Raw genomic sequence first — 14165 nt, 5'->3', positions numbered from 1 at the left:
GACCGGCCCACTTTAGTTCCTGACTGACTATATTAAAATAACGTTGTTTTTAATTTGGTGCAAATACAGTAGCCTAAGTGTTGCTTCACAGTGACGATTTATCTGAAGAGTTAACACAATGTATTGTTTAACAATGTATTCAATACATAAACATGAACGGTGGTTTGCAGACATAGTTGTTTTGCACTGCTCCAAACTAGCTTAACATTAACTTACCGGCCGTTTCAGGGTCTTCATGTGTTGTTGTACTCTTGCTGCTGCTGGTTGTAATGAAAAATGTACTCACTTTCTAGAGATATTTTTTTTAATTCTGGCCTTTTTAGCACCACCTTTGCGCTGTTTATTATACATTTTTCATCTTTTGCCACTCACGGATCTCTTAAATAACTGATTTTGCTGTTGAGCAAGGTGCCGCTGTCTGAATGGGTGTCGAATGATAATGACGTCATCATTAACCTGCAGGCTGCTCATGGGTCTGAGAGAAAATAAATAAAAAGAGTGGAGCTGCGGTAAAATAATGAATAAAAAGAGTGAGGCTAAGGTAAAAAAAACTAAATAAATTAAATAAATAAATAAAAAGTGCAACTTCTGTGAGTGCAGGCAGCTAGGAACAAAAAGTTATGATTTTCATGTTAATAGAGAAAATAGTATGCATTTTGCCATACTGGCTAAAATTATAATCATTATCTTGATTTTCTTCATTTTCTTCTTCTCTCTGGCACCATTAACTGTTAAAACATTTTATTTGTGGGTGCTTGAAACTAATTAATTGTTGTATCATAGTATAATCATAGTATAATCACTGGAAGCATAATTTGTTGATTTTTTACCATTACATTTCCACCATTTAAAAAGTATAAGAAAACCTACTTCTTAAACAGTCTGTCCATGTTTCTGCTAAATTGTCTCAAACCATTTTCAAATTGTTATGGCCATAAGTTATAAAAAGGTATTTGGAAAAACCCAACCATTGACCAAATTTGTGCAAACAAATATAACAAAAATGTAAATGTATTTTAGCATTTGATTTATTTTTGCAGTGTTTTAGCATATTGAGAGACAAGTCTTGTTTTGTGTCATCTCAAGCATGAACTGAGTCCATATGCTGAATTTTGGCAAATCCAGTTTTACCATACTGTAAAAAAATTTAGTTTTCCACACAATTACTTCAATGTTGTACCACGACAAACTGATTAAGTTAAATTAATAGTTTTTTTACAAATGTAAGTGGATTGAACATAAAACAATTAAGTTGTCCCCTAAAGATTATTATTATTATTTTTAATAAGTAGTTGGAACAAGAAGAAATTTTTTATTTTGAGTGGTGGCAATTTGGAATTTTATCATTACAACTTGCATTTTATGAATGCATTAATGTATTGCTGTGAAAAAAAACACTATGTTCCAAGAGCTCAATGTCTCAATGGCTTCAAAGAAAGCTTATAGGTAGGCCCACACGGAATCTGCGCGCACCACAATCCACAGATCTTCACAGATTTTTAGCCCATCATTGAGTCTATGTATTTACTTGAGTACGTGTGTGTAAATTTATATTTATTCAGTTTTTTAAATTAATTTCACTAATAATATTGTGATATAATAATACTAACATTAACATGTTCATATGATTTGTTTACAAAACAGTTTACAAAGTAATATTTTCTGTCTTTTAGTAGAGATATTATATGAGAGACTTGCTTTGTTTACTGGATCTAATTGAATTTGCATTGTAAACATTTAGTAAAATAAAAAAAGGAATACATTTTTATTACATATATTAAATTATTAGTTATGATAATCCTAAAATCATTCTTTATAAACCTGCAGATTTTTAACAAAATTCTCCACAATGTCCAAAAAAATGTCCAGATTTGGTCTGGGCCTACTTATATGGCGTAGGGATGATCACTTCTAAACAGAACACAGTGTGCGACACCAATCAACTTGTCTGTGCAAAGGACAATAGGGGTCAGAAGTGTCCATCAGTTGTACCCTTCGAAATCTTTAATTCTAAAGGGGTCTTTGAATTGGCCAGTTTTTAACACTTTGATTTGCAATGACACTTCAATATGGTGGCCATGATTGTTTTTACGGGCAGTGCAGTGGTACAATGGGTAGCACTGTCGCCTTACAGCAAGATGGTCGCTGGTTCGAGCCTCGGCTGGGTCAGTTGGCATGTCTGTGTGGAGTTTGTACGTTCTCCCTGTGTTTGTGTGGGTTTCCACCACCCCACAGTTCAAAGACATGCGCTATAGGTGAATTGGGTAAACTAAATTGTCCATAGTGTATGTGTGTGAATGAGGGTGTATACTTGTTTCCCAGTGATGGGTTGCAACTGGAAGCGCATTCGTTGTATAGAACATGTGCTGGATAAGTTGGCAGTTCATTCCGCTGTGGCGACCACTGATTAATAAAGGCACTGATCCAAAAAGAAAATGAAAGAATGAATGATTATTTTTACTCTAAAGTGGCTTTTGGGGAGTGATATATTCTATTTGGAACACACTTTATTATAAAATGCAATGATGAGATTAATTTCTGAAGGGAGTTTAAAAACCAACATGTTTTTTTTCCCCAAATAAAACAAATGCTCAATGACTCATGTGCTTGTAAGGACAGTTTCACAATAAATACACAAATGAACAATGAATTGCAAAGTTTCTTATTATTTTATTATATGAAAATATATTAAATGTGCAAAGACCACTGTAAAACTACTGTATATTTTACATTTAAGATATACAATGCTGTAAATACATATAAAGCAAGATAAACAGTACTGTAAATATTAAAACAGTATTTTAGCTGTGAGTTTGATTTACATTAAATCACAGTAAATCATTGGCAAACTGCTGCCAGTGTTACTGTAAATTTTACAGGAAATTCAAAATAATAATAATAAGTGTAATATTATATAATTAAAATAATAAAAAGAACAAGAATTATAACAACATTTACCTTTAAAATAAGTAAATGAATATTTAATTATAATACTTCAGCCAAACTAAAAGAAGTAAAACTTTGTCCAAAAAAAAAAGAAAGAAAGAAATATTAAATACTGTGAAAATGTCCTTGTTATCACTGTCTGTTATCACTTCTGAATACTCAAAAAAAAAAAAAAAATTAAATAGTTACAGGAGGGCTAAAAACTTTCAAAACAAGCATACCTTTGAGATGTGATAATTGGCAGGTTTCTGTGCTATTCTGCATTGTGTTTGGTCAGAATGAAATATAATTAACCATAATAGGCAAAAGTGCAGCGGATGTGGCATAAACAGTCATTTTTGGAAATGTCACTCTACTGCTTAAAATAAATGAGTGCATACAGACCAGAGCAACAGGTGGGTGCTTCCATACAAAGACCACTTGAATGCAAAGGCCGTGACTGTCATGCTATTGCAATGAATGAGGGAGGGCTGGAGCGTTTCTGAGTGCCGTCCAACACACACAGAGAAACACATCACTTCTGTCATGCTTAAGACAACAATTCCAGGATGGTTCAGCAGTTAACGACGATTCACATTCAAAAGAAATTGTATGAAATATGAAATTATCACTAAAATGTGCCTAATAAATCAACCTCTTGAGAGAAGTATATATTATATTTAGATATATTAACTTGCTATAAAGTTTACCATGGAAGCTTGTATCCAGAATAAACCCCACAATTTAGACTTTTACTTCAGATTTGTGAGTTTATATTCCAGTATATTGAGTAATAAACTTTAATTAAGGATAAAGATTTTGCAGTTGTCACCCTTTCCTTTGAAATTGTGACTTTATAATTTTTACGAGTTCACACTCACAGATATTTGACTGAATAGAATATGCATATTTGGCATGCTATCCAGGGAGAAGGCTCTGGGCTCGGAAAGACACCCTAACTTGTGTTATTCCCCTTATCAGGATAGAGAAAAAGATAGGGGTTCGAGCACGGCTCCAAAACACTCCCCCTCCCCAGATTTAAGTATTTATCAGGTTTAATAGTGTGGAGTTGGGGTGGTGGAGGGATGCTGAAGTCAAGAGAAAACAGATATATGGCTTGTTTGACTTTTCATAGGGGTTTGGTCTTAAGCTGACTGGATAATAGAGTGATTGTCAATGATGAATTAGCCTCATCAAAAACTGATCAGGGGGCTGTTTCATAAAAGTAGTCTAGAAAAGCAGGGATTTTACTTCAATGAGCCAAACTAAACATCCACGCTGAAGATCAGCAAGCTGAAGATCATTTGATCTAACTAATCTGAGTTCAGTTTAAACAATCTAGATAACTGCTCATGCATGTTACTGTTGTGAAACCCTGAAGATGGAGCATAGATGTATCGATTATGTTGTGTGCTATAGCAGCTACGAGAACTGAAAGATCTCTGAAATGAGACAGCTATGTTCACAGCGAGTGAGCCGCATTTGTTTTTAGAGTTCAAACACATAATAATTTAAACATAAAAATCAAAAACTACAGCACGGCTTGCAACAAAGCAAGAGAGAAGGCTAACAGGAAATTGCAAATAGTCTCAATAGGCTACACATGTAGCAATATATTTTAAAATATAGACCATTATTTAGGCCTATTACCATTGTATTAAATATTTGTCACAATACATTGAATCTGTGCTTGCGCACGCGCGAGAGAGCGAGAGCGAGAGAATGCATGCTTACTGCCAATTGTTGGTTGCAAGAAAAAGTTTAAAATGACATTTAAAGGCTTAACTAGGTTAATTAGGATGTAATTAGGCAAGTTTTTGTATAATGATGGCTTGTTCTGTAGACTATCGAAAAAATACATAGCTTAAAGTGACTAATTATTTTGACCTTAAAGAGTGTATTTTTTTAGAAATTAAAAATTGCTTTTATTCTAGCTGAAATAAAAAAATAAGACTTTCACCAGAAGAAAAAATATTATCAGACATACTGTGAAAATTTCCTTGCTCTGTTAAATATTATTTGGAAAATATTTAAAAAAGAAAAAAATTCAAAGGGGGGCTAATAATATATATATATATATATATATATATATATATATATATATATATATATATATATATATATATATATATATATATATATATATATATATATATATATATATATATATTATTATTACACACATTTAAAGTCATAATTATGAGCCTCTCTCAATTATTTGCACCCCTGTTTATTTTTTTCCTCAATTTCTGTTTAACTGAGAGATTTTTTTCAACACATTTCTACACATAATAGTTTTAATAACTCATTTCTAATAACTTATTTATTTTATCTTTGCCATGATGCCAATAAACAATATTTGACTAGATATTTTCATGATACTTCTATACAGCTTAAAGTGACATTTAAAGACTTAATTAGGTTAATTAGGTTAACTAGGCAGGTTCGGGTAATTAGGCAAGTTAATGTATAACAATGGTTTGTTCTGTAGACTAATGAAAAAAATTACTAAAAGGGGCCAATAATTTTGACCTTAAAATGTTTTTTAAACCATTTTAACCATAATCAAAGCAGCATCAACAGCATAGCAGATCTATTCACCTTATTCTTCGCGTACAAGCTGGCGCAGTCATTTGAATCTTTTTGGCTTGAGACATCTAATCTCATTCACCTCTATTCATTTTTTAAATGTTAAAAACAGCTTGTTATGATGCTTGATGCTTCAAACTGTTTCTTATTATATTATTATTTATGTATAGTCATGGACTTGTTTGTAGAGCAAGTAGTTTGACCGTTTTCTGCCGTTAATTATTCCTAGTCATTTCTCCCATAGGCAACTGAATTGGAAGTTCTAAAACAATCGCAAAAAAAATGTACGCACTTCTACATTTTAGAATAAGCTCAATACCTCCAAAACCAAATACATCAACATTGACATATACATGTTCATTGCTTACCAAATCAGAAATACGTTAATTAAGTTTCAGCTAATTTAGAGTTTTTCAACTAAAGTTATGCAAAGTTTAACTTAATATTTTTGTCATTTTTATTCATGTAAGTTGAGACGACTTGAAAATTTAATTTGATTAAACTAAAAAATATATTTTTTACAGTGAAATATTAGGAGCAATATACTCAAAATAAAAATAAAAAAGTCAGAATTGCATGAAGGATTCCCAATTTCATGAAAAAACAAGTTGCATTTCTGAGACAAAACTCAGAAAGCAGAAACGTACATTAGGATTTCTAGCTTAGACTGTGACAAATTATGAACATCAATAGTTCATCATTCATAAACTAAAACTGAAACTTTGTATGTTTTTCCCCTTGCCATACTGAATATACAGTAATATTGTGAGTTTGAAACCAAGTTACATACCAAACTATTACATTTCTGATAGATTCAGACTGAAGAAGAACATCTAGGTATATACACAAGTTTCTAAGAACTACATAATATCAACATGATCAATCGTTTTTTTGAAATCCTGTTGTATATGATTTGATATACAACAGGTATATCAGGAAACAGGTAAAAACAAAGAGAAAAACAGCCGGTCAAAATGTTAAGGGCAAAATAATTTTTTTTGTAATTAAAATTAACGTTGTGAACAAAAACTTGCACAAATGCCTGATGTATCAAATGTCTTACAAAATAAATATGAACAAATGTATATGGCTACTTTTTAATTTTACTAGATGGATTAATAAACATTTCAGTGCGACAAAATTTTAACTTTCTGCCTATTTTTTGATATCTCAGCTCTTACAGGGTTAACACAGACTGTGATTTCACTTCTATGTTTTTTCAAGCCAAATCATAAGCTGCACATAAAATCAAACTTCAAAAGTACAACATGTTCCCTTGTATAAAAAATGACATTATTGGTATTTTCTAGGCACTTTTTGTATCTCATCCCCCTCATATTCCTGTAAGTGTATCCAGCAGCTGGTCCTGTCTATCTTCAGCTGACCGCACGAACACTGCGAAGGCCTTTCTACTCATGCACACACACACACCCACACACACAGACATACACACTGTAGCGTCTGCTGGACTTCATTTCAGAGCTCTGATACGAGGCTGACCAATGGATTTTAAAGCTGATTTGATGCAGAAGGCTTTAAGGTGAACATGAAGGTCCCGAAAAACACTCCTCTGGTAGTTTTTCTGACATTTTTCAGCCTGACTGAAGGGCTCCAGAGAGGTGAGTCACGGCTTCTGAAACATGAACAGCTAACTTGTGTTGTGCAAGCATTAAACACATGGTGAACTCAGGCTGCTTGTTTATTGTTGAGAAATTATGATTTAGGATCTGCTGCTTTGCATCTTTCTTAGTGTGAAAGCATTGAAAATATGGGTTTTATTATTATTATTATTATTATTATTTTATAGAGATTTAGTTTATGAAAAATTGTTTTATGATTTTTGTTTTTAATGATGTAGTTATTTATTTAATATTTGTATATAATATTGAATTCAATAATTTATTTTTCTAGTGATTTGTAAAATTCTCAACAATTTGTATTTGTTTTAATCAAATGAAAGCCAATCGAAAAAACAAAACATTTCTTTCATATGGTCAACTACTTTTGCACTGTTAAATTATTATTAAAAATAATAGTTTGTATTTTGTTTTGTTTATGCATACTCATAAATAATATAAGACATAAATATTAAATAAAATATTAACATAAAAATATGTACATAATTTACGTATAATTTAGAAGTTTACTTAAGCTGGCTGCCATGAAATTGTTTCTTAATTTCATTTAGTTTGTCTGAAATGTAAGATATAAATGAAAAATATAAATGATATAAATGAAATGCATGTGTTTAATGACACAAAATGACTCAACTGAAAAGCAAACTAAATATTTAAAGAAAACAAAAAACATAACAAAAAGGTATAAAACCAACTCATTCTGAAAACGAAGTCCTATATACTGTACATTTTAGGAGATCGCAAATTATGTAGCCAGAGGTGCGTATGACTGCATTTCGTCTTTAAAATGAATTCTATGGGGTGGTATGACACCATCCTTTTCACGCATACCAGCTGACTGCTTATCTCTGTCTGGACGGCTTTTCTGCTGTTCTCAATTTGTCCAGTGGCTCGCCGTGTACGTTGGCAGACTTGTGACGCTGAGTTGACTGTGATGACGGGGTTTGACTCTGGTTAAGAATGGTTTCAGAAAGCAGGTAAGACAAAAACAAAAATAAAATAAACAAGGTGAGACAGGGTGAGAAAACAGGGTGAGAATGTGGTAAAATCTGAAAACGTGGTAAAAATCAGGCTGCCGCGAGGGCTTTTCTTTTTCTGGATTGCTTTTGAAAACACTGTCGGTTGGGTTTAGAGAAGGAGGAGGGTAAGTCAGTTGATTGGTCAGTCAGTCAGTCAGTCAGTCAACAGTGGCCTCTGGTGAATTTACACAAGAAGAGCAGATGCACGCCAATGACACACAGCGGTCTCTAGTTGATTTGCGAAATAAAAAAAAACTGCAAAAAACGTACCTCCTGGGATGTCTTTTGTGCCCTCCAGAAATGTATATAGGGGTATGTTTTGGGAATGAGCCTGGGTTGTGTAAAACAAAAGTTATAGAGAAAATAAATAAATAAATGAGCAAAACCTACTTGGATAAAAAATATTTTGATGTTTGTTGTAAACTAAATTAGCCAATTTTTTTTCCAGTGGAACAATTCTATTGAGCAATAACAGTGGAAACACTGTTCACACTTCAATAAAACGCACACATTAGAATTAAATTGTTATGAAAACTTAACAATGTACATTATATGATTGGATGAAAATAAAGGATGTGCCAAAAGTTATGAAAGAGTTGTTTTTGGCCAGCAGATGTTGTGCTTTGATTCAACACATGCTGCTGTTTTAATAATAGCATTAATAGTCATACACAGCAAATACTTCATGTCATCGTAGATTAAAGCAGAGGACAGAAGCTTCCAGCATGTTCTTCTACAATATGCACACACCATGTTCACAAGCTAACCTTCACATTTCAAGGCAATGAAAAAAAATCTCACACTTTTCTTTGCACCCACAGTGAACAAACATTTATTATAGTCTGGCTTTCCCAACCATTTGTAAAAAAAAAAACAATTACACCCAGATCAGAATGTACAGTGTTTTACAGTATGAATCAATGACAGATGGGAATTTGATTTGTGTGTATTTATGATTTAAATGCTGAGGTCACGTCTGTAATCTCTGACACATGACTTTTTTGGAGAAGTTGTGTGACCTCAGAGCTTTTGAACCTCAACATCTTCTATGTTGGAAATGTGTGTGATGATTTTGGGAGCCTTGCATGAGCTTTAAAAGAGCTCCAGATGGGGAAGATATACTGTATGCCAAAGGTTTTTTTTTCCCTTAGTTGCACTTTTGCGGTTACTAAATGATATCTTAAAATAACTTATGAGGCTATTAGTAAGGTATGTTGGTGTTGGACAGCTTAATCAAATCAATTGATCTTAAACATGCATGCTTATTTATTGAATTTGCAAGAGGTTAAGGTTGAAAATGTTGATTTAGGTTGTCTGTTAAAGTGTAACATAGTCAAATTCCAGATAAGAAATATGTGTGTTATCCACAGTGGACATTTTATAATTTGTACAGTATATAGCATTGCTTTAAATTGACAAATAAATACATTTTATTGAGACTTTGTAGTGGTGTTGTCAACAAATAGACCATGATGCGTAAAGGAAAAAGAAATCATATTATGTTTTATTATCATTATTTAGTTTTTTTAGCATTTGTATTTTATTTTGATCCATGAAGAAACATTGATTCACTGTTAACAGTTTCCTGTGAAATTTACAGTAACTTACTTTTAATCAATTACAGCAAAAATACAGTATTTACATTTACAGCAACATTTAATCTAGCTGTATCTGTATTTATAGTACAATATATCTTTCCTATAAAATACAGTCATTTTCAAAGTGCAACTTTAAATTACAGTAATAAGCTGCATAACCGTCCTACAGTAAAATACAGTTCATATTACAGTTCAGTTCACCAGTAACTTACTGTAAATCAATTACAGCAAAAATACTTTATTTACATTTACAGCACCATTTACTTTGATGTATACAGAGTGTCAACTTTAAAATACAGTAACATACTGCATAACTGTCCCTCAGTAAAATTCAGTTCATATTACAGTTAAATACTGTTTAATTTACAAAAATTGTTAACAGTGTAGTTACAAATAAAACAAATACAGTAAACAAATTCATTTTAAAGTAATTTTTAATACAAAAAATATTATATCCCTTGTGAAAAAAAGCATACCTTAGGTTAATTATATGAAGGATACTCAAGTAATGTTAAAGTATATATTTAAGTATAGTACGTGTAGTAAATGCTGATGTATGACTTGGGACTAAATTGCCCACATTTTAATATGTAAAAATATACTTTGAAATTGCAGTGCTCATCCTTCTCTGTTGATGTCAATTTGACAGTTTTATCCCCAATTCTCTCAACCACGTCCCTCTTACCATTAGTTTAAGGTAAGAAATCCGATTCCCTTCTCAATATAATAAGAGATAATAAATTACTCATAGAACATTGAGTAAGATAGGTTTGATTGATTCTAAGTTCAGTAGAAAACACTTCTTGACTAGTTAAGTGGAAGACACCCGTGAATCAGTTGTTTATGAGTCAGGTCATTATGTTTACTTACATTTCTAAACGGGACTCTAAACATCTAAACATCCATGAGATGACCTATAACAACAACTCGGTAAGTAATTCAGAAATAGCTGTGAATGAGTCTTTTTGACCAATCCAAGATCACAAATTTACTATTAGTGTAATAAAATTTGCAATATTCGAATTTTTTTAAAAATAAATAAATAATAATAATAATAATATATATATATATATATATATATATATATATATATATATATATATATATATATATATATATATATATATATATATATATATATATATTCATTCATTCATTTCTTTCATTCTCATTCATTTATCATCTTTTAACTCAAATGGTTTGTAGCATTCGGTTTCATCAAACAGTTTAAGTTGCCTTAACTTATTGGGTTTTACAGTACTCTGTTGGTTTGAGTTCTCTTCATTTATTAGGTTTTACTGTGCTCAAATTGCTTTGTTTACTCAAATGGATTAAGTTCACAGTACTCATTATTAGGATTAGTTTTTAAACTTAAATGGGTTGTTGCAATCGGTTTCCTCAAATGGTTTGAGTTACCTTAACTTCTGCGGTTTTACAGTGCATGTATTGTGTTGTTTCAGCTCATTTTATATAAGTAGTTTAAACAAACAGCGATCATTGTTTTGAGTGTAGATTAGAAAAAGATTAGAAAAAAATGATTAGGTGTTATACTTTATCATTTTGTTGTTGGCCATATTGATATCTGATATGGATATACATGCAGATCACATATATGACATGCAAGTTCATATATGGGGGCTGCACAGTGGCTCAGTGAGTAGCACGATCGCCTTACAGCAAGAAGGTCGCTGGTTCGAGCCTTGGCTGGGTCAGTTGGCGTTTCTGTGTGGAGTTTGCATGTTCTCCCCGTGTTTGCATGGTTTTCCTCCAGGTGCTCCGATTTCCCCCACAAGTCCAAAAACATGTGGTATAGGTGAATTGGATAGGCTAATTTGTCCGTAGTGTACGTGTGTATGGATGTTTCCCCAGTGATGGGTTGCAGCTGGAAGAATCTGGTAGAAAATCCAATTTAGCACTAATTCATCTATTTGAATGGAAGTCAGCCAACTAAGTGGAATTTTGAAAAAAAAAGAAAAATGTAACTATTAAAAGACAGAATGGAAATAAAGCCTAGAATGCATTTTGGAGAATCGCCACTTAACAAATACCAGAACAAATACATTCGAGAACTGATGCTATAAATTGCTCTCTCTGTAGATGATAACAAAATGGTTTGCAATCAGATGGTCAGGTATAAATTTGATATTGACGCACACACACACACACTACCTCAATCAAATTAATAGCATCAGTAACTGTTCTACACTTCATCTGGCTGTCAATGAGCTGCGGAATGAAAATGAATGTTCCTTCTCACCCTTTGCAATTACAGAACATCCTTCTTGGTATTACACTCAATGTCATTCACATGGGAAAGAACCAATGAGAGCGGACAAAGAGAGCCTGAGAGACAGAATTAAATGACAAAAATGCAGCCAAAAGGATCAGGATTGCACTGTATTGTAGTAAAACATATATTTAAACAAATATATACAGTTTATTGATATATACAGCAAATATTGAATTTTGTAGAAAAAAGTATGAAGTAAATGCTAATAATAATTAAAACATAATAATAATAATAATAATAATAATAATAATAATAATAATAATAATACATTTGTTGTCATAACATTTTGTCATATATTTTTTTAAAGCGTAGTTTTGTGGTCACATATTAGATCAAATATAAAGGAACAAGTGCTCTCACAGGGATAACTTTAAAAGACTGCACTGTATCTGATATCTTTAAGATATTAATATGGTCCATTTTTGGTACAAACCTGAATCTTTTTTGATTTGAAGGAGACTGCCCCAATGACCTCTTGAACAATGTAAAAAATAAAATCTATGATCAATTAGTCCTGACAGCATATGTTTTTAGGTCATTGTAACTTATTAAATTATGTTAATCATGTTCTAAATTAATTTTATAAGTTACACAAGCTGTTTTAGTAAGTTTAACATAATATTAGTTCAATGGACTCATAAGGTTAATTTGATTTAACTTAAACATTTCAGGTAACCAGGGTTTTTTATAGTGTACCTTTATTTCTGAGAGCGCATATGTAGGTTATTTATTGAGATTGTTATGTTTACAAAGACTCTTTGAAGAAATAAAAGTAATACAAATGTGTAAAACCGACTTGACTTTCTGATACTGATGTTCCTTTTTTTTACTGTTTTCCCATTTACACTGTTTATTGTTGCTTTCATTGTTGAGTGTGGTAGCATGTTGTTTCATGATATGTATAAGGATACATCACAAAGATGCAAAAAATTTATTTGCATTTTCAAAATATTTATGCATCTTGGCATTTCTATTAAGCTTTTGTATTTGAAAGTCCAAAATGCACATACAATTAGGTGGATAGAAATAGTGTTGCTTTCGTCAATGAAAACTATGATGTCGAATCAATATCTTTGTGATCGAACCTTTATTACATGACAAAATCAAGATGAAACAAATTTTACTGACTAAAACTAGACTAAAATGGCATCAGTTTTAATTAACTAAATCTATTAGTCTAAATCTATTATATGATTCTTACCAAAATAAGAATAAAATGCTCAGACATGGTCGAGATCAACCTGACTAGAGTAAAAAGAGTGTGAACATAACTAAAACTAATAAAAACTAAAATGTCAGCTTCACACAAAGACTTGACTAAAACTAAAAAATTAAAAAAAACTAGAAAGAAACATAGATATTAATGAATAAAATAAATAAATAAAACTAATAAATCGGTGCATAAATACTAATAAAGAAAAATAAAAATTGCTAGAGTGAGCATTTTTGATAAATTCACCAGATTAACCAGTAACACTATAGAATAATGGTTCATTAGTTAATGTATTTACTAACATTAACTAAGTATGAATAATCTTGTTTAGCATTTATTTATCATAGTTCAACATTAACTAATGCGTCATTAAAACTCAAAGTTGTGCTTGTTTGTCATGTTTAACTTTATTTAATGCACTGTGAATTTACGTGAACTAACCTTATTTAACATAAATAACATTAACTAACATTAACAAAAACAAAATAAAATAAAATAAATGTATTACTGTTTGTTCATGTTAGTAAATACATTAACCAACATAAACTAATGGACCATTACTTTAAACAAATCAAAAATGATTTATGAGTTATGAAAGAAAGCATACATGTGGATGATATATATTATAAACCAAGTCCTTTGTTTACATCATACTTCATAAGAGCAAAGAGTGAGTCTGTGACATAAAACCCTCAGCAGTCTTAACATGAGCTGTTGTTAACGGGTCAGGGCTGACAGTGATGTCCTTGTGGGGAACAGGTGATATATCCGCTGATTCACACGTTGGAAATTGGCAGGTTGTGTCGGTGCGGAGTGTTAATGCATCCCCGTGAGAAAACACAGCCGACAGCAAGCGTTGTTTGCAGAGTCATGCTGTAAATTAACTAGGCTCTG

The 14165-nt window shown here is 31.7% G+C and overlaps 1 protein-coding gene across 1 annotated transcript in view; it reads left to right on the top strand.

The window, feature by feature from the left end:
- The first annotated feature begins 6909 nt into the window (after positions 1 to 6909).
- musk (muscle, skeletal, receptor tyrosine kinase) overlaps positions 6910 to 14165 on the top strand; it is a 67345-nt gene continuing 60089 nt past the window's right edge. Inside the window, exon 1 of the mRNA XM_056466416.1 lies at positions 6910 to 7133. Coding sequence (XP_056322391.1) covers positions 7061 to 7133 — 73 coding nt within the window. The 5' untranslated portion in view covers positions 6910 to 7060. The remainder of the gene's footprint in view (positions 7134 to 14165) is intronic.

Source organism: Danio aesculapii, chromosome 10 (genome assembly GCF_903798145.1).
Source record: "Danio aesculapii chromosome 10, fDanAes4.1, whole genome shotgun sequence".
Classification (NCBI taxonomy): domain Eukaryota; kingdom Metazoa; phylum Chordata; class Actinopteri; order Cypriniformes; family Danionidae; genus Danio; species Danio aesculapii.
Note: the sequence above shows the minus strand (reverse complement) of the source record. Positions and strands in the feature narration are given on the sequence as shown.